This window comes from Lycorma delicatula, chromosome 1, assembly GCF_047948215.1.
Source record: "Lycorma delicatula isolate Av1 chromosome 1, ASM4794821v1, whole genome shotgun sequence".
Taxonomy (NCBI): Eukaryota; Metazoa; Arthropoda; class Insecta; order Hemiptera; family Fulgoridae; genus Lycorma; species Lycorma delicatula.
In genome coordinates this window covers 95,051,089-95,078,984 of record NC_134455.1, presented here as the reverse complement: position 1 = coordinate 95,078,984, position 27,896 = coordinate 95,051,089, and the positions used below count along the sequence as shown (strand labels likewise).

Here is a 27,896-nt window from a genome sequence, read left to right as displayed (position 1 = left end):
AACAAACAAACTTCCAGATGATTGGACTGCGGCGTTAATACATCCATTACATAAGAAAGGCGACAAAATAAACCCAAACAATTACAGAGGAATATCCTTACTACCCGTAACTTATAAAATCTTCAAAGCACTCTTAAACAGGACTGAGACAACACTTGACCCACAACTGGGTGAATATCAGGGAGGGTTTAGGAAGGGCAGGTCATGCGTAGAACAAATACTAAACCTTAGAAGCCTGATGGATATTAAAAGAATCAAAAATTTAAAGTATGTCATAACTTTCATTGACTTTAAGAAGGCCTATGATTCTATAGACAGACACATTAATCAACATTTTAAGAGAACTGGAACTGGACAGTAAAACTACAGAGTTGATCACAGCCACATTAACAAACATCACCCCCAAATTTAAATTCATGGGAGAACTCTCAGAACAGTTTAAAATTAAAACAGGAGTAAGACAAGGAGATGGCTTACCACTATTATTGTTCAATTGCGTTTTAGAGAAGATAGTTAGAGAATGGAGAAAGACGATTAACACCAAAGGCCTACATCTCGGAACAAAAAACAAGAAAGTTGTTATAGACTGCTTAGCTTTTGCTGATGATATGGCGTTAATCACCGATACAATAGAATATGCGCAAGAACAAATAACAGAACTCCAAAGACAAGCAGCTAAGGCTGGCTTACAGATCTCCTTTGAGAAAACACAATACATTACAAACATCAAGAACGTGCCACAACATCTTAAAATAAACAGAAATAAAACTGCCAGAACTGACAGTTTTAAATACCTAGGAGAATGGATAACACAAAACAATAGTGAAAAAATAGCTCTAGAAAACAGATATCATGAAGAATACCTACAACAAGAAATCCCTTTCCTGGAACACCAAACTAAGACACTACCAAAAAGTAGTTAGACCAGAAGTACTATATGTGGCAGAAACGCTGAAACTACATAAAGTACAGGATATAGAGAAAACAGGGAGAAGAATCTTACGGAAAATATTAGGCCCAAAAAACAACACCGGACTAGATTATAAACAAAGATCAAACCAAGAGCTATATTCCAAAATAGAAAAAAATAACAGATGTAATCAGGAAAAGAAGACTGCAATTCTATGGACACATATACAGAATGGAGAACACCAGACTAACAAAACAGATCTTCACCCTACTAAACACTCACAAGAACAAGATAACCTGGCTTAAAGAAATAGACAATGACCTAGTAAATAATTCAATAGCCTCAGACATTTTAAAAGACAGAGCAACATCCACAAAAACAATACAGGAATTAGAGTTTCAGGAGAGGAAAAAACTCACTTGTAGAAGAGGGAGAAAATGGACTCAAGAAGACAAAGAACACCACTCTAGAAAAATGAAAGAAGCATGGGCTAAAAAGTTGATTAAGCATCCCCTCTAAATGGGCTATTTGAAAAGAAAAAAAAAGGTTCAGCTTACCAACAATATAAAATTTAAAACCTATCCAAGCACTTTCAGATCTTCATCTATCCTCAGGGATATCCATATGATTAAATTAAAAAAAAATTATACGACATACATTTAAAATTAATAAAATAAAATAAACAAAATTTTATATTCATAACAATTGATCGTCATGTATTAAAAGTACAGTAGTTTTAATACTTTTTTGACGATCAATTGTGAATAAAAAATGTTGATTATTTTATTTTATTTCATTTTAAATGTATGTTGTATAAAGAGAAATATTTTTTTATATTTAATCATATGGATATCCCTGAGGATGGATGAAGATCCGAAAACAGTTGGATAGGTTTTAATTTTTTATATTGTTGGTAATCTGAATCTTATTATTTATTATATTTTATATATAAAATACCAAAGATGCCATGTTAAAAAAATTTAACCTAAATTGATAAATTGTTAAAATCATTGATTTTAGTGATTCCTCTATTTAAGATAAGGTAATAATAAAGTTTATACTGATGCTAAAGACAATAATTGTGATAAAGAGATGGTGAGTTCCTCTAACTCTTTTAAGTGTAAAGTGTCTGTTTCTAGAAATTACAACAACATATCTTACATAAATGTTCGGTTTCAAAAATCAGTTTAAAAAAATTATATTCAAGCCTAATTATAAGCATCTATGTCATTTAGCAGAGTAAATTAGGTACTAGTAAGTGATTTTGATTATGAAACTCTGCAGTGTGCAATATAGCTTATATTCATTTAACTCTTTATAAAATACTTGATAGTAAGCAATACATCAGTACCTGTACACCAAAGAAGATAACAGTCATTATTTCACTAACTTCCCTTTAATTATATCTATTGTAACTAAGAAAACATCAAAGTTACAAAAAAATTTGAATTAAATAATATCCAGTTCAAAAAGATTAACAAAAATACTATCTAATAGTTTGAAAAACACTTACAATAACTACTAACAAAAAGGGATTTCATATGATAAAAAATACCACTTTATTAATCATACTCTTCACTGGTGTTCAGGTATTACAAAATAATAATCTGAAATACTACTTACAGACGAGTAAGTGCCATATCACTTTGTTGACATGATTTGTCATCTTCAACAAGCAATGGTCCAGCAAAATCAACCATACGACTTGGACTTCGTAATAACTAGAACAAAAGAATAAAAATAGTTACACTTATCTACCTATGATTACACCACCTAGAAAAACAAAATAAATGTGTGTGTGTGTGTGTGTGTATATATATATATATATATATATATATATATATATATTTATTTATTTATTTTACTAAAATTAATCATCATTTTAATTTTATATTATTCCTCATAAAAGTACTTTCATAAAAAATTAATGTAAAATATGTCTTATCTCAATATTATGTACTGGGTAATTTATTTAATGAATTTAAATATATTTATTTATTTAAATTTTTCTACTATGTCTCGATTCAGTAACTTTGAAGATGCTACATTTTGTCAATATTACAACTGGTAGATAAACAAATCACATAATCTATAATTGTATAAAATACAGTTCCACTTACCAACAATTTTAAAAGTGTATAACCAAGTACTTTCAGAACCATTACTCCATCATCAGGGATTTTCCAAGAGATGTTAATTCAAATTGAAATGTATAATTGTATTAAAATTATTACGTTCATAATAGTCCATAACTACGTTCATAATAGTACACTAATAAAAGTCATACGTTATAATAATACTATGTTCATAATAGTACTATGTTATTACGCTCATAATAGTATTATCTTTTGTAATAATAGTTGCAAACATCTTACGAATATGACGTTATGGTCTTATTGACGTACAATTTAATTTTATTTTTTGACAACCGACTATTATGAATGCAACAAATTTAATTTAAACACAATTTTACACTTGAATTTGAATTAAAATGTTTCGGAAAATCCCTGATGATGGAGTAATGATTCTGAAAGTGTTCAGATATATACTTTTAAAATTGTTGGTAAGTGGAACTTTATTTTGTACAATTGTATTAATATCAACAGTGACAAGTGCTTAGTAAATTAAACATAATCTATAACTTGTACCACCACTACTATACTGCTTTTCTTACTTATTACTATACTAAGCAAAACTACATGGGATGTTTAATTTTAATCACCCTAGGCATTTTTTTCATAAACTGTACACAATACTAAACTATAACATAAACAAATTTACTCAGACTGATGGGGACACCTCATGGTGACCCTGGATTTGACCTTGACCTTATTTCAAGGTTAACATAATTTTTTTTCAAATGGAATGGCCTATTTTTGACCCCACCAATGAAAAGAGCAGAAAATGTTACACTGGAATATGGGGTAACACATATGACCTTGGAACTTTTTTAAGGACATGGCTAACCATCAGAGGGTAAATTAAAAAAAAAATTGTTATAAAACTACAAACATTGTGGAAAGTGATCAACATTTTGATGAAATGTAAACAAGCACTAATACTGTTCTTGAAAGTAAGAAATTTAATTATAAAAAAGCACTGATATTCCAAGATTTCTGATATGTTGACTCTTGAAGGTTCAGTACTCACAGTTTTAACTAATGATTTGTGTATAGGCAAGTTGCTGAAGAATGTATACTTAGACTTCTTTCAACTTTGTAAATGGCTCAAAATTGACACAAATGCTGCATTGTACAACAAATGATTCTAATTTTCTTAAGAGCATAGCAGGTGATAAAAGCTGAAAGTATATTACTGTTTTCATTACAACCAAGAAATCATGATAAGTCATTAAAATTGAAGGTCCTCCAAACTCTCTTAAGCTAAAGAAAACAAACAAGACAAATGAAAAGTATACTCAAATATTTAAAGACTTTTAAAAAAACATTAACAATGGATAAAATTGGGCTATAAACCTTTTAGTATATTTTATATATTTCTGATGTGTACATTGCAATCTGTTCAACTAGAAAAAGAAGGCAACATTCATTAACATACATATGTTAAAAACCTAAATTAACATAACTGTCACCTTTTTATGTACATATTTTTTTGTAAAACCCACAAATTTTGAAATTATATTCTAAAAATTTTAATGTTTTTTTAAACTATAATTTTGGTTATCTTATAGACAATAATTGGAATTAATAACAAGCTTGGTTAGAGATATATTCATATGTTAGGAATAAAATAATCAATAATTAACAGTAATATAAACAAAGATTAAACATAAAGAATAATAATATTGTCATACTTGGTGCGACACCTAAATATGTGGGTAGGATGAATATACTCATTATGACTGCACTAGTGTGTTGAAGTATAGTATTGTTTCCATTGTCAATGGTAAAGGCTGCAAAATTGGAATACTATTTTGTCGCAATATAACAGTAATATAGCACCATTCACATTATGTTTACACGTAACGTAATGTATACATTATTTTTTCCTTTCTGGTTTTTCTACAATTATTTGAATTTTAGTATTTGGTGGTACTGGTTTTTTTTTATCAAGGGAGTTCTTTTCTAATCTATTTTTAGATGTTTATAACTTAAATCTAGTTTTTATTTTTGTGATATAAATTTTAATAGAAAATTCAGCTAATATTCTTATTAGAATATCAGCATCACAGTTATTCTTATTGGATGCATTTTCCTAGTAGATTTCTACAATTTCAAAAAAAAAAAAACAGGAAGGCTATATTGAATATATTTTATAAATATTCCTAAAAATTATTTATATATATATATATATATATATATATATATATATATATATATTACAAACTACTATTTAGTGGGGAATATTTATTTTATTAAAAGTAATAAATAATACACTAATAAAGTTGAAATGTATGCACTACTCTTTAAAAATTAAAACACCTTATCGTAAAATTAATTCATCTAAAATGTTTTACATGAAACAACTCAAAATTTCCAAAAAGTATTACTTATGTTTTTATCTGATAAAAACAGTTTTAATTTAAATTCTTTATTCATAGGTTTGATTCAGTTCTATCCCTAGTGATCCAAAAAGGTTTTCACAACTTTAAATGAATATAAAAATTTATTGAGATAACTTACAGATACGATTGAGATTTCATTTCATAAAAACCACATCAAGTCTGTCACCAAACATTCACTATGGTTCAATACAGCTTCTATTTTTAATGCAACATACATCCCACCTGAAGTCGATTTCATTCCATACTGTAGCAGCAACTTGGTTTTTACCTCTGCAGCTGCAGCATTGATTCAAAATCTTAGCTCAATGAGATCAGCAGGCAAAGGTGTACATAAACCTGATATTTAATGAAATCCCACAAGAAAAATCTAGCAGGGTCAAATCTGGGGAGCAAGGTGGCCATGTAATAGAACCTTCATAACCATTCAACTGACCTGGGAATCAAGTATAAAGAAAATCTCTGACTTCTGGCAGTCGTGAAGTGGTGTTCTGTCTTCTGATAGCAATGGCATTCATCTTGATCATATGATATAACTGAAGAATTAGAAAATGCTGAAGCATGTCAGGAAAACAATACCATTTACAGTTGGCTCTTTGAAAAATGGGCTGTACAGTATTTGTTTGCTTAGGGTACAAAAACATTGACCTTAGGGCTGTGTGCTGCAAAGGTTTCATGAGGGTTTTCACTACCCCATATTCGGCAGTTATGAGGTGTTTACCTTGCCACAGATGTGAAACATTGACTAATCACTAAAAATTATGTTGTCCACAATTCTATCCATCATTTTCACTCAAAACTACAGTGATGTAACTTTGTCATCATCTGTAATGTGTTAAACCATGGTTAGTTTGTTGGCTTCAAGTGCAATCGTTTTTGTTGTGATCTAGTTGAGTTTAGACACATCTACTTATGCTCTGCCTAGTTGTGTTTTTTAGTGTGGATATTGTGTTTGTAACCTTTCTTGGTGTTGATAGTGTGTTAGAGCCAATTGTTAGCTCTGATTTGGTGTTTGAACTTGTGTAATTGCACAATTATTAACAAAGTTATAGCGTTTTAAAATTATTAGTGGCCTGGTGGCCATTTGCATTTAGGCTAACTGGACCGGTTAGGTTAATGGCGTGTTACTTCGTATAGCACCTCCAGTTATCGGAGGTGATATCTATCAGTGCTTTCCAGGAGTGCTGGTGCCTATTCATTTACAAGGTGGTATATGTACATTAATTATGCATATTGCAGCAGTAAGTGGTGGCGATTCTAGGTTAGTCTGTCGCCAAGTTACTGCTTAGGATATAAGTGCTTGTCGAATGATTCAGGGTTACATATTTGTTGTCTTTCATAATTTTTTTTTTTGGCCTATTTTTTCTTTAATTATTTACTTCTTTTGTTGTTATATTGTACAACATGTCAATGACGTTATTGTGACATTGTTTATTGACTAATTAAAAGTCGCACAGTAGTGTGGAAGTGGGGGTTTTACACCCCTTTTTCTTTGATTACTGTTTTTTGATTGTTTTCTTCAGCTTTCTTTTGTTTAGAAGTGCAGAAACACTTCTAAATTTTACTTTTGTTTTTTTTTTGTTATTCAATGTCATATTTTTTTTAATTCAATGATTTCAAATCTAGGAAAGGCCTTCCCAAGTTCCCTAGGAAGGAGATTTCTGTGGGAGGGTTCTCCTTGCCAAGGAAGTCCAGAGGCAGTGCCTGAGAAGTAGGCCGGAGAATTCCAAAGCCACTGATGCAGAGGCAAATAATGCCTTCAAGGTGGTTGAGGAAGAGATCAGGAAACTGAGCCTCCTTGTAAAGAAAACCTCGAACACCAAAAGGGAGATTAAGGACATCATTTCAAAGCTCTGCCTGAGTATGGATAGCCTTGGGTCCAGCCTGAAAGTGAGTGGGGTCGTGCCTTCGTGTAGCAGCCAGTCTGTGATTACACAGACTGTTTCGTCTAAGGAGCTTGAGCTGGTTAAGCTTCAGCTCAATCAGGGGATTGAGAGTAAGTAGTTACCCAATGCAGAAGATTCCAGTGGGAGGAGTGGTTTGCCCATGTCGATGAAACCTCCACACAGGTGGTGGATCGATCCACCTTCTTGAGCTGGCAGCTAGTAGGAAGAGTACCTTTGTCAGATCTGTGTTAGGCGTCTGTAAGGTGCTTTGGAGACTGAAATCTGAAGAAAAGCTCAGACCAGGCTGGTGATTGCCAAGTTCACCACGCCTGAGGTTTGCTCAGTTTAAGGGGTGGACATGGAAGAATGGTGTACATATGTTGTGGTCATCAATTTGTCCAAGGGTGAGGACTCAGCAATGCTGGACTTTTAACGGCGTTAAAGATAAATGCGACTTCGCAACCTGTATTGACCATCAGTGCATTACGGAATGTGCTGGGGAAGGAAGGAGCGGTTATAAGATTACTGGTTACTGCCAGCTGTTTGTTGTTGTTATTGTCCAACAAAGTTAGGAATGGGGAGCTGTAAAAGCCTTGCCTAGCAGTAGGGCAAGGCTAGAAGGACAGTTAATGCCCTAGCCAATCTGAAGCAGAACCGGCATGGTCCACCCACTATAAGAGGAGACTCCTTGCCTTGGTGGCACCATCAGTCTGCCTGTACGGTGTTCCAGTATGGTTTAGGGTCCTCAGAACAAGACAAGCCAAGGAGCACCTTGATGGGTTGCAAGATAGCAACCCACAGCTTGATGGCTTTGCAGATAGCATGTGCCTACAGGACTGTGTCTGGCAAGTCTGTGTTTGTCATCACTGGGGTACCGAATCTGAGTCTCGTGGCAGCGGAGAGAGCTATGAGACAACTCTGCCATGAGACTAAAGTGCTGCACCTGAGGTAAGGCAGGATGCAAAGCCAAGCATTGGCTAATCAACCAGTGGCAATGAGAGGTGGCTGGCATTGAGGACATGTGACTGGATGGACTAGATCCCTCATTTCAGAAATTCATATCTAAATGCAGAGAAAGTTCAGAAATCTATCATATGAGCTGACACAGTTATTGAGTGGCCACAGTTGCTTTGGCATTGGCACGTACCCCTACACAGGGATAAGTTTCTCCTCTATGCAGGTATAGTGCAATTTGCACAATTATTGACTCCCCAGAGCACGTGGTATTCTGGTGTGTGTGGTGGTGTGAAGTAAAGGCACCCAATAGTAGTGTTTGGACAATTGGAAACAGAAAGCTGGTCACCAAGATGCTCGCTTCTGAGGTAGTGTGGTGTACTATAACTGTCATGGTTGAGACCATTTTGCATGGTAGGGAGATTGATGCAGGGTGAGTACAGATTCTTCGATATCCAGTCTTCCCCCTGCATGTGCTTGGTCAGTCGACCCATGTTTTGGGTGGAATTATGTGTTTACATTTATTTGTTTTTTTCTGTCATTCAGTACTGTGTAGAGTTAGTGATTACTAAGATTTTACTGAGCAATAAGTTTTATACTGAACAATAAGATACCTAGTATAAACACCGTTCAGTTCATGTAATGTATTGTTCACATTGTTGTTGTCTTGTAGAGTTTGTTCTTTGTATAGGTGGATTTTGTGCACTATCATTATCATCAACGTACATGTTACATCTTGCATTGATGTCATTCATCGCATTGGTGTTTGTGTTGTTTTGTACAGTGGTTTTGTATATCATTACTCTATGTAGACCTCATTGTTGGGTGTGGTTGTTACTAGTCGTATTACTGATTGTTCACTCGTTATGTTCCAATTTTATTGTTGGGAGCTGCTACCTAGCAAGGGCTACAGCTCCCCAGCAAGCTATGGTCATATGATGTCCTACGTCATAATACTGCAAGGAGTGGTCATTATGATGTAGCAACTTCTATTCTTTCAGCGCCAGAATCTGACCCAGAGTGGTCGTGTTGTACATTCAGTCTGGATGAACACAACTGGTGGCTTACTCTTACTTACTGAACGCTTATTTTATTTGTATAATTATAAGTTATTAAGTTCAATTATATGTGTTATGTTATATGTTATCGAAATGCCAAGACGACAAGAAATTAAATAACAATTCAATAAGCAACAAGGCATTTTTTCATTTCTTCTTCATCAAATAAAGTCTATACTTGCTCTAAAATCTACCACAGAGGTTTTATGGTTCTCAACATCACAAAGGATCTAACATACTTTTTATGGTACTCTGGGCTGGATATAACATATGTTTTATGGTTCTCACAGGCAGGATATAACATCTTTTTATGGTCCTTCAAGCCGGATAGTCAAGTCGCCAGATTCTACCATCTTTTTATGGTTCACTGTCACCGGATTCAAGAGCCAGATTTTGCCGCTACAGCACCTACCCATGGTCAAGTCGCCAGACAGTCAAGTAGTCGGATTGAAGAACAAGATTCAATGCAAGTTTCATAAGGTCAAATCAAGCCACCAGATTAAGCGTATTTATAATTTATTTTTAAGCAGTGTATTTAAAACATAAAAGTGTACATTAAAAGTGCATTAATGATGCAATTAACATTAGTGAAATATTCAGATTAAATATTTCAATGGTTTGCAATACAGTTAACTTTGTGGCTCTAAAGATAGCAGGTATACAAAGTAAACGTCCATACTGGTTTGGGTAAGATTCACTTGTTAAAGCTGTACTGAGCACACACACTCACGCTCATAGTTCAAATTTCACATTGTTCGTTGACCTGGACAGGCAGATGTTAGCTGATATAATTGTATTGGCCAATCACTCAATTCAATTCTTGCTACAGGTCTAGTAGTACAACAAGATTTATTTTCAATTATAATTCGTTTTAAAACTCATACCTATGTGCTGTCAGGAGATATTCCAAAAATGTATCGACAAATTCACATTAATTCTCATGATTTCCCAATGCGAAGAATCCTCTGGTATGATAATAATAACTCATCAATCATTCCATACTATTTGCAAAACAGTTTCTTATGGTTTAGCACCTTTAAGTTTCCTAGCAACTAGATGTTTGATTGAAATTTCAAATCAAAATGAAGCCTCCTTTCCTCAAGCCAATCAATCAAGTAAAATTTTTATGTCAATGATTTGCTCACTGGTTGTGAAAAACATTGATTAGTTAAAAGAATTGTACAATAATATTTTGTTATTGCTTAACAAATACAGACTTTCTCTGCGTAAATGCCATTCAAATGTGCCCGGTATGTTTAACAATTCTAATTCCTTCATAAAATTTGACAAGGATGAAAATAACAAGACACTTGGGTTATATTGGAATCCTCAAGAGGATAATTTCATTTATCAAATCAAACCAAAAGATACTAATACTTCTTACACCAAACGTTCTATTTTATCAATTTTATCTTGGGTCTACTTGCTCCTGCAATCATTCCATTTAAAGTATTCATACAAGAGTTATGGTGCACCAACCTTCAATGGGATGAAGTTCTTCCCGCTCCGCTAGCTGAAAAATGGAATTCTCTGGATTCTCAATTCAAATCATCAAGTAATTTTAAGATTCCTAGATTAGTTAAAATTAGTTTAAGTAAGAGTTATCAATTGCATGGATTTTGTGATGCAAGTAGTAGCAGCGCATATGGTGCTTGTCTTTTTATCAGATTTGTTGATAGTAATGAACACGCTGAAATCCACTTGTTGTGTTCAAAGTTTAGAGTTGCGCCTGTCAAGCAAATCTCTATTCCAAGGTTGGAGCTGAACTCGGCTCTTCTGTTATCTCGTCTATTCAATAAGGTTACATGTATTTTAGGTATAAGATTTCATTCAATCCATTTTTGGTCGGATTGTAAGGTAGTACCTTAATGGTTGTCTTCGCTTCCTAATACATAGAAGATATTCGTCGCAAATAGAGTTTGCGAAATTCTACAGTTAATTAAGGAATGCTTATGGAAGCACGTTCCTTCAAGGAACCCCACAGACATCTTATTACATGTTTGTATGCCGGATGCATTAACTTTGTTACAACTTTGGTAGAATGGTCCGTCGTTTCTAGAACAAGATGAGGACACCTGGCCATCCAATCCGCCTATCATTTTGATGATTCCGGCAGATTTGCTCAAGGAAGAAAAGAAGCCTAGCAAAACTAATGTGTTTTCAGCTGCACTTCAAACAACAGAAACTTTAGAACTTTCAAAACTATTTTCTTTGTTTGTACAAACATATTTGTTTGTATAAACATATTTTCATACTGTCGTAACATTATTTATAACTTAAAAAAATTAAAATAATCGTATATTGTCACATCTATCACTAGAAAAAAATCTATTCCACATTGGAAATACTTATCCGTCGTGGTGGGTGGCATAAGCCTGCTCCACTTACTCCTGGACATTTTTTAACCTTTGTTCCACTAACTTCCTTACCTGATCTTGATTTCTTAGGCATTAATGTAAAGAAGCTTACTAGGTGGCAGCTTATACAAAAATTACTAAAGGATTTTTGGAAAGCATGGTCTAATGATTACTTACATTCTCTGCAACAGAGAAATAAGTGCAAAATTTTAAATACTAACATTTGTGTTGGTAATGTACTTATAATTAAGGAAAATAACCTTCCTCCACTAATGTGGAAATTAGGAGTAATTGTTCAAGTACATCCAGGTAAGGATGGACTCAGATTAGCAGATGTAAAAACCAATAATACCATAATAAAAAGAACCATTAACAAATTGATTGTCCTTCCAAATTTAAATGATTGTGATAACATGAGTCATTCTCAATGCAATCACTGATATTTATTTAACGTCATCCTAATGTATCTGTTTATTTCTATTTATTTGTTTGCAGTCTTTGCTCTCATCAACATTGTATTGTTGAATTAACTTTAGTTTAAACCTTGAAAGTGTGTAGTTAATTTTACATATCACTTCTTATTTTCTATGTTAAGTTCATTTTGTGTAATGTAATAAAATTATAATTAAGGAAATTATAATTGGTGGATGGTGTGTTACATACATTCTACTTTTGCCGTTGGGTGCTACTACCTAGCGAGGGCTAGAGTTCCCTGGCAAGTTGTGGTCATACGATGTACTACATATAATACCGCAAGGAGTGGTCATTATGATGTAGCAACTTCTATTCTTTCGGCGCCAGAATCTGACCCAGAGCGGTCGTGTTGTACATTCAGTCCGGATGGACACACATACTAATGTTCAGATGAACACTTATTTGTATACTTATATGTTATTAAGTTCAATTATATGTGTTATGTTATATGTTAGACATTCAATTATATGTTATCGAAATGTCAAGACGACAAGACATTAAATAACAATTCAATAAGCAACCAGGTGTTTCAATTCATCACCTACGCATCTACAGATACTTGCTCTAAAACCTACCACAAAGGTTTTATGGTCCTCCACATTGTAAAGGGTCTACATTCATTTCTTAGTTACAGTCAGTCCTCCACAGTTTGCTCAGTATGTTCAGCTTGCTTATCTCAGTGGCTCTTGTGTGTTATCAATATTGTCTAACACATTTGTCATCAATTTAATGGTTGATTTCTGGTTATAATTTGCTCATGCATCTGTTTCACATGCACTATTTTTAACATACTTTTTTAATGTGCATACATTTTCACTGTTAAATATTAATTGTTGTGGCTGGGACCAGTTACTCCCAGATGTTGTTAGTAGTGATGAAGATTAAGTCAGGAGTTCCCATTGGACTGGATTTAGTAAGACAGTAAACTTTACATGGTGGGAACTGAGTAATGCATAGAAATGTGGGTCTGATCCCCCCTCCTAGTACAATCACAAAAAAAAGCACAATTGTTTACATACTATATGCCTAACAGTCGTGGAATGCCAGTCTCATGTGACATGTTGAGTTGATTTCTTCATACTACATCCAAACCTTTCTCAGAATTGTTCTCAGGATGCGTGTGCATCCTCTGGTTAATCTGTATGTTTAACAGAACCACCTGTCTCAACGAAGATTTGGTGCCAAGAGTAAACTGTATGCCTATTAGGAGGCTTCCTACCATACTATCTATGAAAATTACGTTGAAATGCAATTGTTGACTGCAAATCTTGAAATCAAAACACACAGTGAGCAAGTTCTGCACCAGTAAATGTATCCATTTGTAACAACAACGATGATAGCGCTGGTGGCTGAATTCAGCATTTTGAGTCAAAACTTGATGTGTTTTGCTATAAGATGAGATCTCAACCAAATCTGTAAGGTATCTAAATAAATTTTTATATGCTTTTAAAGTTGTGAAGTACTTTCTGAACCACCTGATAGTAGCATTGACTAATTCATGGTTGAAATTGGAGTTTTTATTTTCCTGTTCAATGTCAGCAAACTTTTATTTATTGTTCTTTTGACACTTGATTCATGAAAAGATTAATAAAATTTATAAAAAAAAAAAATATCTAGCCGTACACCTAACAACTACTGATAAGATTTATTATTTTTACAGATTTAAAAATTGATGGCAATAAATATCTGTCAAAAATCTCACATACAAAAGAACACAAATAAATATAAACATAAAAAATATTATTCAAAGTCAATACATACCTCCCTTAATGCCTTTAAAGCTTCTAAGCGATGTTGTGGTGGAGGATACAAAAGCATACGATGATAAACTGATTCTAAGACAGGGCGTAAGGATCCAGCACAACCAACCAACCGTACAAGCTCTCTTCCAATACTATAAAAAATAATAACACTAATAAATACTTCATTAAGAATTATAAAATACAGTTTATAAAAAGCACTTTTGAACACTTCTTTATGTTTCATCTTTTTGAAGTAGGTACCAAATAAACATTAAATAAGAGATAGTTTTTAATTTGGTCCCCCCAAAAAATTGAAATTAATATAAATTCAAAACTGCTTTTTAGTACATTTTTAAAGTCAATTTTTTTTTTTATCTTATTAAAAATAATAAATATTGAAGTAACAAAGTTGAAATGTAACTATGTACTAATCTTGTCATAAAACAAATTCATTTGAAATGTTTTACAAGCACCTAATCAAAATTCTCAAAATGTGTACAATTTATTAAATGAGATAAAAATAAGGAATATTAAATTTACACAACATACTATGAGTAAGACGAAATCTGCATTTCCATCCTTACAAGATAGGCGTTGTGCAGCAGTTAAACGAGCAAGATTTCACGCAGCGATTACAATTTTGTCGACAAATGCTTACCATTTTTGAAGAAAATGAAAATTTGTTATTGTTAATGAGTGATGAAGCCAATTTTCATCTGAATGGCTTCTTCAACAAACAGAATTGCCGGTATTGGGCAGAAAGAAACCCACATCAGCTTCACGAGAGGCCACTTCATAGCCCAAAGGTGACTGTCTGGTGTGCAATAGGAAAGATCGGTGTTATTGGACCATATTTTTTTTAAGAAAATGACGCTGCCGTAACTGTAACAGCTGATCGTTACATTGCGATGTTGAATACGTTTTTCATGCCTTAGTTACGAAGCCGTGGAATTGATTTTCAAAATGTGTTATTCCAGCAGGATGGAACTACAGCACACACAGTGAGGGCAACGATGGCTGTTCTCCGTAACTTGTTTCCGGGACGGATCGTTTCCAGATTCAGCGACATTCCTTGGCCCCCTCGGTCCCCCAACTTGAGTAGTTGTGATTTTTTTCTGTGGGGGTTTCTGAAATCATGTGTGTACGGCAATAAACCGCATACATTGGAGGACCTAAAGATCGCAATTCGTCATCACATCACCCAGATTGATGTAGACATGCTGCAAAGAATTGAGGCCAGTTACCGTGAAAGGCTACAACAATGTATTGCCCAAAATGGACATCACTTGCCGGACATAATTTTTCGTTCATGAGTAAGTAACAACAAATGCTTTGATTTAACAAGTGTTTCATTACCAATAAAACTTTTTTAAAGTAAATATTCAATTTTTTATGATTATTTTAAAAACATCCGGTTCCCGTGAATGACCCTGTACTTACTAACATAAGTATGAGAATAATACTTATAATCATACTTTTTGCTAAATGTACATCATCAAGGGCTTCTGTTTTGAAATTTAATCACTGAATTTCAAAACAGAATTTATTTTATCACAGCATTGTATGAAACTAGATATTATAAATATTTAATTTAATTGTGTCTGTGCCTTTATAAAGTCGTCAAAGTTAAAATGAGCTATAAATTTTTTTCAGTTATATAAAGTTTTGGAAAATAATTAATATTCTGAAAAAGAAAATTCATAAAAACTGGGGGGGAGAAAATATGAGCCAGGATTTCTCAACCCCACATTTATTAAGTTAATGTCATACAATATAGTAATAAACACACAAACTAAATAATGATTTTTTGAAAAATAAAACACTTTACATACAAAACTACAAATAAATACATCAGTTTATATGAATACCTGTACACAGTCTTGGCTTGATAGCTATCAAAACTTGGTGCAGCAGCTAGTCCTCCAGATCCTCTGCCAACCTCACCTTCACCACCTGCTTGTCTTTCTTCTCTTGAGATTATTTTCTTATCTACTCTAGGAGACCCAAGGAAAGCTATTAATGCCGGACAAAGTTTTTGCCATAAGAATGCTGTAAAATGACGGTTAGCATGTATACTTTGTGGCAAGCTAGACACAAGTGTATGAAGGCACTCCAACAGAAATACTACACTATGTCCACTTCTATCCCCACTGAAATCAAAAAACAGTTTTACTTTTACTTTACAAAAATGACTGATTTCTAAATATCAAGAGATTTTTTATTTTTCAAAGCAAAGAGAAGAAGAAGGAGTTTGAAAAGGCAAATTTTTTTATTATTTCAAAATACAGATATCAACTACATTTTTTAATGGAAACAACTTGTCCACAGAGAAATATGATTAAGGCTTCTTCCAACAGTAAACATTTCTTTATCCACCTTTAAAACTAATTTTCATTGTTATTAATTCTTACACCATAGAGAAGTTATTGCAGCAAATTAGTCTCCACAAACTGGAAAAAAGGGTTTCTTGAATAAATTTATTTTACAATTATATATACTTAAAAAAAATTGTGTAGGCAGGCCACGTTTGGAATATGTAAAACAAATTGTTAGGGATGTAGGATGTAGAGGGTATACTGAAATGAAACGACTAGCACTAGATAGGGAATCTTGGAGAGCTGCATCAAACCAATCAAATGACTGAAGACAAAAAAAAAAAATACTTAAAAAGTTTTCTTTATACTTCCTTTATCCCCATTCATTGCTTGCTTTTCATCGGAGTATTAACCCACTATGTTGAATTATTTTTTTGTTTTTAATTCGCTTAAGTATACTAGTTATCAACATTTACATATGTCTTGGAATATAAAACATTAAAAAAACCTGAAAAACACAAGTGCTGCGAAAACACTGGATATATACCATCTGTTCTGAGCACTCACTCGTGTGTGGTTGAGCATATTCATTAATTTCTTACTTGTTCATGCAGGCAATTTATGTTAACTAATTTTCTAGCTTTTATTAGATAAAAAATTTATTTATTTGTTTTATGAAAAAAGAAAAGTTTGTGGATTTTACTAATAAAAAGTCTGTGTTAAATTTGCATGCAATTCCATACAACAATTATTGATTTAGAATTTTTTATTTTATTTTTGTTATCAGTTAGATTAATTTACAGTTTATTTTCATCTGATTTCATGAATCATCTAACATGTTTATGAGCTAAAAATTAGTTTTTACATAAATTCCACTAAATATCTTAGAATAAATCTGATGAATAAGTAAAATAATTATACTATTTATTTTTTAAACACATAATGAAATAATACATTGTATATTTTCACATTTTTATTTAAAAGAATAATTTTAACACAAACATTTATTTTTGTTCCAATTTAATGAGTAAATAAATAAAAATACTGTCACCTAGTCATGCTGTTCAGCTGATCATTGACGGTCTCTTTTCATTGTTGCAAAAAATAAAGCTTACTTCATTGTTGTGTAATATACCATTTAGAATGTTTCATTACTATACTGTTAGTTTCTAATGAGAATTTATTGTGATCAGTTGATTAATTGTTTTTGACTATCTTTACCCCATTTGTAAGCCATTTTTATTTACATTTTTTTTATTTACATCTTTTTTACCTCTTTTGTAACCTGCCAACATTGCTATCAACGTGCCACTTAGTGAACAGGAGAGGGTCACACGTTTATTGATAAGGGGCGGGGCTTTGGTGATAGCGTTAGGTCGTGTAATGAAGTTTGTGAACTGTTTAATGCAACATTTAATAATCGTAACCCTATTTCAAACGATAAAAAAATAAATAAATTTTTTGCTAACAAAAACCGTCAAACAATTTGAAAAACAGGGAGCATTAATATTAGGGGAAAACAAGGGAGGCCTAAATCTGCAACAAATAATTAGAGATTATGTAAGAATTTATTGAGGATTCTGATTCCTTGACTCAAACAGCAGCACGAAAACATTAAAAACTGAAAATTTCAAACGCTTCAACATTCATCTGAAGCAAGAACTTAATGAAAATGTCTACTGACTACAACAGAAGACTTGAGTTCTGCAAAATTATGATGAACAGTATTTGTTCACATCCAATACAAAACAACATAGTTTTTAGTAATGAGACCACTTTTTTTTTAAATAGCAATGTAAAATAGCCATAATTGTTCCTTAAAAAGTATTAATAATTTTAATATGCCCCAAAATATATATGATTTACAAAATAAAATTCAAGAATCACAAAATATCACAAGGGAATCACTGTATAATGCAGTATCATACTTTTAAAACCACCTGATACACTATCAAACCACAGAAGGAGGGCATTTTGAACATATATTAAAATGAAATGTAAGTAAATAAGCAAACATTACGCTTATTAAATATTTTTTTTAAATAAATTTACTCAATATCTATTTAATTAAATTTTTATAAATTTATTTATTTGCGATATAACAGTTCTTTAAATTATCAATGTAATTTTTTTCAAAATCAAACTTTATCCCACCACCATTTTAGTTACAGACATCATACCAACAAATTTATTTATACCACTTTACTTGTCTTAAAAAAACCTTTAAAATGATGTATCACATAGAGTATTATAAATTTAAAATATCTGAGTTATAACCCCTGCTATACTACTGCCTGTGGTCATATGTCTGTGGTCAGCAGGTTGCATGTATGCATAGACCGCACACCTGCAAGTGCTCAGCACAGAATGTATTAAAGCAGTTTCCTTTGATTGCAACACATTCCTGTCAATTTTCTTAACGTTTTGGGGAACATCCTTGGACCAATTATTTGACACATCTTTAGCAGATTAAGAGTGTAGGAAATATCAGCATTCTTCCATTCCTTCTCCTCTAAAATTCAGATTTGTAAAGTTCAAATCAGGTGGTGTTAATTCAAGAGATTATGCCAAATACTAATGAGATATTATATTATGCTAATCAAGATGTTCTTGGCTACCAAACAGATATTGCTCTGACAGTTTGTTTTCATGTTTTCAGTTCATTTCCTGGTAACTGCATCCTGTAGACGTCAAAGACTATCAATGTATACTTCCGTTTTTTCTGATCAGCTTTCAGTTTTAATTCATGATGGAGGAAATTGTGGGAGTGAAAAAAAACTTCTACAGAAAAGTTTTCATTATTCTTGTCCAAACAAAATTTCTGTGTCAAAGGACAAATATACTGATTTCTAACTGATTTTTTTTTTTATTTGTGGACAGTACAATTCTGTATTTTATGATTATACAGTTCAGGCAATTATTATTCTGACCTCCATAATGATAATCCTGTTCGTCTTTCTTTCTGATGTGTAGACAACAGTTTTAGAATAAAATTTTGGTAACAACAGATTTTTAGACTACTATGAAGAATATTACCAGAATTTCTAAAAGATCTTCCAGTTCACTGATTACATTTTTTTAACACAGTTCCTTCCATGAATCTGAAGAAGCTCAATATTTTCATCATCTGTTGTACCAAATGGCTACCCACCTCAAACCTCATAATCAACACTAACATACAACCCTCACATAATGTCAATCATAAACATATTTCATATATTGCTGTTTATATGCCGTTTCGAGGAAAATTTATGTCTGGCCCTAATTTCTAAATTAAAATATGAAATTTGACATTTTAACATTCAATGGCAACATTTTGAATGAACACACACACACAAATTCCCTTAAATACAAATCCTGTTTAGTTTGTAATTAAATAAAAAAAATAGCTTTGTTAGATTAATGATAATGAATAAAACATTGGTTGATCCTTGTCTGGACAAGTCTAATACGTTATTCCTTGCATGCATTCACCTTACATTTTAAAATAAAATACGTGCTACAACTGATTGAATAATTTCTACTTAAAAAAATATATAATAAATTAATGAAATAAAATTTTAGAACACTCGGATTTTTGGGTTTAATATTAATTGGTATTTTGTTATTAAACTTTTAAAACGATTTGAATCGAACGTTTTAATAAAAACCCAAAAAACATTTCAACTGGAACTCAGCTTCCGAACATTACTCCAGATGAATTATTACTAAGCCACTTTGTAAATACGTTATTCCTAATACGTTATTCCTTGCATGCATTCACCTTACATTTTAAAATAAAATACGTGCTACAACTGATTGAATAAGTTCTACTTAAAAAAATATATAATAAATTAATGAAAAAAAAATTTTAGAACACTCGGATTTTTGGGTTTAATATTAGTTGGTATTTTGTTATTAAACTTTTAAAACGATTTGAATCGAACGTTTTAATAAAAACCCAAAAAACATTTCAACTGGAACTCAGCTTCCGAACGTTACTCCAGATGAATTATTACTAAGCCACTTTGTAAAAAAAAAGAAAAAAAAAAAAAACGGGAAAACATGTAACGGGAAATAAATGTTTTTTAAACATACTTTTAAATGGTTATATAATATCAACCATTTAAATTCAAGCACATATTTAATTCTGATGTAAGCAGTACTTTGTTTATTTGGAATCAAATATACATTAATTTCTAAGTTTTATAAGTTTTCATTTCTCTTGAATTGTGAGATCCCTTTCTCTCTTCAACCAGTAAACACTGGTGAATAATGTCTGTGGTAGACTGTAAACAAATAAATAAACTTAAGTATGAATCTATAAAATGTCATTAGCATACATTTCCTAAACTCTGTTCTCTTATTAGGTCCTATTCTTTTTTTTTTTATAATTAGAAATTATGCCACAAGCTAAGACAATAAGCAACCTCTCCAAAGCTCAATAAGATGAGAATGATATGCAAGATATATAAATGGTATATGTAGTCAGGTACAGACTCAGGCCGACCATTCCTGATAAATGTGGTTAATTGAACCCAACTACCAAAGTACAACAGTATCCATTATCTAATATTAAAATCTATATCAACAGAAAAGTATCACCAAAAATTAGTTTGTTTAAAATTAATTAGAAAAAAATAAAAAACAGAGTAAAAAAAAAATTACTTTCTGTTAAAGGATGTTTTTATCAAACAATGCAACTCTTTATGATGCACTGCAACTTTATGCATTCATCTTCAGATTTGGCTTCATACAGACTTCTGTGTTGTCCTCTGTGTATGTGTGTATGGACTTTCTTAATTGCAGTAAATAATTAATTTTAGAATAATAGAATTAATAATACATTTGTCAAGCAGCTGAATATAACATCTGAATCAATTGGCCAGAAACATGCATAGAAAACTGTCATGTACCTATGTTTACATCTTTTACTTTAAAAATGTCACTATAGAATTCAATACTTTTTGCAGCATTGTTTTTAGAGCAACAATGTATTTCATACATACAACAAACAACATAGTGAATGAAGGTAGTGGTTACATATCTCCTGTATGAGCATTTATGGTGAGGTATCCTCTTCCCTCAATTTCCCTTCTATGCAACAGGTGCAGTTTTCATCTATCCCCCTCATTTATCTTTTTATGTTGTACTAGGTAATTCTAAAGATTAAATTTTAACAGTAGAAGATTTAAATTCATAACTGACCTGGGTATACTGCAGCATTTGAATATAAAATTGTGCAGTAAAGGGTCTTTATTTCTAAATCTGAATACTTTAATTGACTATATCATAATTATATCACATACGTCATGTAAGGAAAGACTATTTAGTTTTCCAGTTGTAATGTTTGGATATATAAATGCATATATACTGTATATTACAAATAATACAAACTGCAAATAATGTACTGGACAACCAGGATATTAGCTATCTTTTTCAATGCCATCATCATCATCTGTTTCTCTTATAAGACTGCAGCAGGTCTCTTATAACACTGCTATCTCCATCTATTTTTGTCCCAAGCCTTCTCCTTCATCCCTTGCAGTTTCCAATCTTCCACATCTATTAACTACTTCCTTGTCTCCTTTCTTCTTCTACTTGACCCTCAAATGAATTGTCAAAACTTCACTTCCACTAACCATATAAGCTAACCAGTTTCTTTTTATTTCGTGTACTTCCTATATAGTGTTCTTCTTTTCTTTTATTCTGTTTATTACATCCTCATGCCTCACTTTATCTGTCCATCTTAGTTTTTCCATCTTCTCCATATCCAAATCTCAAAAAGCTTCAATCTAGTTTCTCTACCTCTTCCTCATTGTCCATGCTTCACTTCTATACAAGACACCAATAGAGATTTGGTTAATCTCTTCCTTACTGTAAGTCCAAACCTTTACTACACAGTAAATCCCTCCTAACTGAAGGGTTCCTTTGCCATTGTTCTGCATCCTTTTATTTCCATTACGCTCTTCCAGTCCTCAATACTCACAATAGTACCCAAATAGCTGTATTTTTTTTACTTTTTTTATTCTCCCTTCAATTGTCCTAACCACTAATTCCTCTTTGTTGTTTACTTCCATACTGAAGTTTTCCTACAGTCATTTTCATTCTATACTCTTTCATTCCTTCCCCAGGACTGTTAACAATCTTTGAAGCGTGCGTGTGTATGTGTGTGTGTGTGTGTGTGTGTGTGTGTGTGTGTGTGTGTGTGCATGTGTGTGGGGGGGTGCAATTAGCTAGAATTGCATCATCGGCAAAACTTATGCACATTATTTTTTATCCTATTATCAAATTTTTCCTTCATCTCTTTTTTCTAATACATTCCTCATTGTTTACGCCGTTGCGTAAAGTTGTTTTATTCCAATGAATTCAAGGTTATGGTCGAGTTTGTTGATTACTAAGGCTTATTTACGTGTATTTTTAAATAGGTTGTTTGGGTTTGTTTTCGATATCATTTCTCTCAGTCTCCAGTTTGACTTACTGATTGCATCATCATATTGGTGTCAACGTATTTCATATCTCGCATTATTTATTGCTGTTTAGTCTTAATATATATATTTTTCTTAAGTGTTTTTGTTCTCACCAATTTCAATATTGTCATAGTTCCTAGAAGTCTATTTCTCTTTGTCTGCCCTGATGTCATTTCTTCAACTTGCGTATTCAGAAATTATTTTTATCTGTTTTACGTAATTCTTTAGTGGTCTGCTTGCTTGTAAATTATTTTTGTTATGTCTTCGTTCCCAAATTCCACACGTTTTCTCTAATCGTTCTCATACTAACACTTAGACTACTCTTGTTGTCAACACACACACACACAAACACATACACACTCTTCTGTCCATTGCTTTGTTCGCTTCCCCTACTTCTCACCACGCCAGCTTTGGTCATTCTAGTCCTGACTTTCATGTTGTGCGGATCCTGGTCCTCCAGTCTTCGAGAACCAGGCTTCAATGTTCTCTCTCTCTCTCTCTCTCTCTCTCTCCCTCGTATAATGTTAATACTTTCGTCGTCTTCATACTCTTATAAACGCTGCGGTATTTCTCTGACTAAATTTTCTCTAGTTCTACTCGCCATTGTTTCGTGATTTCACCAATCCCTATGTTTTTGTTTTGTCTTTTTTTTTGTTAAGTTATTCTTCAAATTCACTATATTACGTATCTGTGGAAAGTGTTTCAATCACTACATACTGCTAATTCTATCGACGCCGAATCTTCTCGAGCTGTTGATTACAGTTTCATCGATGCAGAATCTCTCCAAACTCGTTACTACATTTTTGAGATGCCACGTCCTGCTCAACCTCTAAACCACGTCTCACTCCTGCATTCCTGATACACCACTGCAGACTATGCCCAGGATTACTGTATGTATTCATTTACCTTCATTCACGAGTTTGTCTCTTGCTAATATTTGTGCGCGACAGGCAAGTTCAATTTTCATTATTTATTACGTTAAACAGTTATTTTATCATTAAAATTAATGGAACATTCAGTTCATCGTGCCTTATGCATTTCAACTTCAAGTTTAGTTTAAAAAACCATTTATTCACTTAAGTGCAGTCACGATAGGTGGCTTATATAAGGTTATGTCATTGTTCGGCAGTAACCTATTTTAGGTGCTTAATCATTATAATTTGTTGTTATTGTAATTAACTCTATAATTTAATCTTGTAACTTGTTAATCGCCGAGATTAATCCTTTTCTACTCATGAACTGTATTCATAATACTTCTCGTAAATTAACCTAAAGCAAATTACTCCTGATTTGCAGTTATGTTTTAGGACTTTGTAATTTTATATTTTCAAGAATGCTTATTTACCAAAATGAACTCTATTTATATTATTACTTATTTTAATGTGATTATATTGTAATTAACTCCTTTTTATACTGGAATTATTGTAATTTATTTTTCTAAGTTAATGACATCTGTTCATTGCTAATTTTCATATTACAGTATATGTCAGTAGTGCAACTGTTTTCCAGTTACACTTTTCTATTGATGTTATGTTTTAAGTATCTAATTGAAAATAAGGTGTTTTATGTTCTCTTGTTTTCAGGCTTTGTTAAATTGTGTATTTAAAAAATGTATATTCATGTATTTTCTCATTTAATATTATTATTACTGATATGCTGATTTCAGTTGATATTTCTTATGTAAAATTAAGTTATGTTTATTTCCTAATTTCATTTAATTTAAGGTTATGCTTTAACAAAAGTTCAGTTGTTTTACATAATTAAAGTCCAATTTCTTTTGGCAAATACGAGCTGTGTGTTTTTTGTTAACTTTACCCAACACTCATCATATCTTCAATGTAAATATTGAATAATATCAGTGAAAGGCAGCATCCTTGCATAACATCTCACCCTATACCCATATAGTCATATTCTTATTTACTTTCATTGCTGCTGTTTATCTCATGTATAATGCTTTAATTAACTTTCTAGCTATCTATTTTACTTTTGAAAAATGCCCTCATTTTCTCCCATTTGACTCTATCAAATGTCGTCTAAATCTATGAAACACTGACTCATTGCTCATCTGTTTAAATATCTGTCTACTGCTCTTAGAATGCTAGATGCAGTCCATCATTAATTCATCCATCCGGTTACACGTGCATTTACTTCAAGCCCTGTGGTAAGTCTACTGGTAGAAAGTGGCAAGCCATCCCTCTCAAATAGATGGAATCAAATGATCTGCACTTACATACATCGTATTAAACCACAAGAAAATTAGATGATTTTCTTGCAGTTTAATACACTTTTCTTGCGCTTTAACCTTTGATGCAGTGTTTTCTGATGAACAACTGTTTCAATGTCAAGAACAGCTGAGATCTACTGCTTTGCTAGGCATCAGAGCTTAGCGCCTTTTCTCAGCTCTAAATATACAATTACTTCCAGTCCTTACTATTGCTCCATGTTATTGCCCCCTTTGACAGCCTTCTCCTGTTAATTACTGCTTTGTTCTTTGTCAATATAATAATAAAAAGAACATAAATCCAGTTATCGTACAAAATTTTAGAAATAGCATGAATCCTGATGTTACAGTTTATTCAGATGGCTCTAGAAACGTTAATTTGGTTGGTTGTGGTTTTGTAGTTGGCAACAGAGATACATGTTTGGTCTTCCCAGCATCATCAGAATTTCATTGAAGAACTGTATGCCATTAATGAAGCCTCACATATGGTTAGCCCGAAATTTTGATATGTTCTTATCTGCTCAGATTCCATGAGAGCCTTATTGGCAATTAGTGAAATATACTCCAGACACCCTGTTGTTTATGAGATTCAGTGTGCTATTTTCCAAATGACTAAACGTAATACAATAATACTTCTGCTGGTACCCCAGCAATATAGGAATTTCAGGCAATCACCGTGCAGACAGTGCAGCAAAAGAGGCTTGTTTTCAGCCTCCTTTTACCAGTTGCATTGCTTCTAACGATCTTGTCTGTTTCCTGAAGAGGGTAGTTGAATGAATGGCAAAGTGAGTGGGATATTACCATGGACAATAAACTTCGCCCAATTAAGTTCACCATTTCACTGTGGAGCTCCTTATGCAGAAATAACTGTCAGGAAAAGATTATTATCTGCTGTTTGCGAATAGGGCACACTAAGCTCCCTCACAGGGAGAAAAAAATAAAAAAATAAAAAAAATAAAATAACTCAAGCAGATGCACCAGTTTGTGCTCACTGTGACAGCCATCTGACAGTGCACCAAATTCTTGTGGATTGTATCTGTTGTGAGGTATTGTGTCGTAAGTTTAAACTAGGGGCTAATATGCAAACTGTTCTAGGCAATAATGAAATATTTTTATCTTGTTATATGGTATCTCAGGGCGTCTGTTTATACTCAAATATTTAAATTACTGTAATCTGTTTCAGCTATTCATGCCAATTGTTGTGTAGCAGTTGTAAATTTATTATTTTAATTGAAAGATATAATGTAATACATCTTTTTTTTTACTACAACAAATATATCATGTCCAGGTAATGATAAGGAAGCATTTTTCACCCAGAAAAAATCTTCACCTCCCATCCTTTTTCCCTATTTAGTTTCTCAGTTTCTCTCTTGTCATATACAGGTCCTCCACAAACTTCTTCCATCATTCTCTTACTTCTTTCTCCTCATGTGCACTTTACCATCCTTATCCTTTACTTCACTCAATTAACTACTCATTCCCTTTACATTTATCCCATGTAATGCTCTTCACCTTTCTATATGTCATATCGTACTAATACTGTTTTTTGTAGCTTCTCAATTTCATTGCAATATTTCTTCAAATCACCTTTTCCTAGCTTTTTTGTTTCCCTTCTTAATTCTCTTTTTAATTTGCGATACATCATTCTTTCATTTTTTCCTATCTTATTCTTATGCTGCCTTCTTTGTTCCATTTTCTTTAACATTTCTGTCATTACCCATGGTTTCTTGGACCAATTTGCTCAGAATAGCCTACTTCTTCTTCCACTGTTTTAACTATAGCATTTTTTATTCTCAACCAAGTCTCCTCACTGTTTTCATTTTTCTTTTTGCTTCCTTTAATTGCCTTAGTTATTTTTTTCCCATTGTTTCCTCATCCACTTTCTTCAACTTTTCTAAGATCCATTTTTTGACTACCTTCGCTACTCTACTTTCTTTAATCTATCATTTCCATCATAAATTATACATGATCACTAATGATATGTGCATTTTGTAATCCATTGGCTTTCTTATCAGCATTCCTATACTTTTATCAATTAAAATATGGTCATTCTGATTATGCTTTGTCTGCAGGCATATCTCCTCCTGTTATGGTTTTCTAATCAAATTTTGATTATAAATAATTTTTTCTCTTGGCAAAATTCTACTAATCTGTCCCCTCTACAGTCCATAAGAACTATTTCTTACCCCTAAACCAAATTTTCCTATGTTCACCCTTCTTTGACCACAACATTCTAGTCTTCCATAAGTAATAAAATAATTTTATTTCATCATCATACTCTCACAGATCTCTTCAGTACCTTCTTCTTCATAATTTAATATTGGAATATGTAATTAAATCTTTTAGTAACATCCCAATCCTTAATGATATTATTATCTGTTATTTATATAACATATTTTTCAACTCATTTTGATACTTTATTACTCATAATTATTGCCATTCCATTTTTTCTGTTTCTTTCTTCCAGAATAGAATATGTAACTTCTCCACTCTTCATTTCACTCTGTCCTTCCACCTTACTTCACTCAGCCCTACTATATATCCATTTTATTTATCTTCATTTCCTTCTTAAGATTCTCTAACTTTCCACTCTGTAACAAAGTCTTGACATTCCAAATTCCTATAAGCAATGAGTTCTTTAACTTCTTTTGTTGCTTCTCCTGAAATCCTAAATTACAAGCTATTTTAACTCTGGAACAGTTAACAGAAGTCAGCATCATACAGTAATACAAGGAATTATAACTACGATATTTAATATAATGGTTTTCCTTCTGAAATCTGCTACACAGCGGTTACCTTCTGTAATCTAATACATTTGAGACTTCCTGAAGAAGCTCCACCGCTTTTGAGGGCAGTTTATCACTCCTATGGCATAGAGTGCCCTGAACCTACCACTGTCCATTTGCCCTCTGAGGAGGCCATTTGCACGTGTAATGGGAGGAACTTGGTCCCTTGACTGAGTTTTACACAGATTTACTTCTACAGAGTAGGAGCAAATAGCAGCTAGC

General features: G+C 32.6%; 1 protein-coding gene across 2 annotated transcripts in view; it reads right to left on the bottom strand.

Moving 5' to 3' along the window:
• The window catches only part of LOC142320354 (brefeldin A-inhibited guanine nucleotide-exchange protein 3), a 153,928-nt gene that overhangs the window by 109,493 nt on the left and 16,539 nt on the right, over window positions 1-27,896 (bottom strand). For both annotated transcript variants that reach the window (XR_012755356.1, XM_075358063.1), the window contains exons 6-8: window positions 15,772-16,053; window positions 13,923-14,055; window positions 2,534-2,631 (exon numbers count right to left, since the gene is read on the bottom strand). Coding sequence is in view for 1 of the 2 variants with exons in the window: in XM_075358063.1 (XP_075214178.1) it covers window positions 2,534-2,631; window positions 13,923-14,055; window positions 15,772-16,053 (513 nt within the window). In the remaining variant the exon portion in view is untranslated. The remainder of the gene's footprint in view (window positions 1-2,533; window positions 2,632-13,922; window positions 14,056-15,771; window positions 16,054-27,896) is intronic.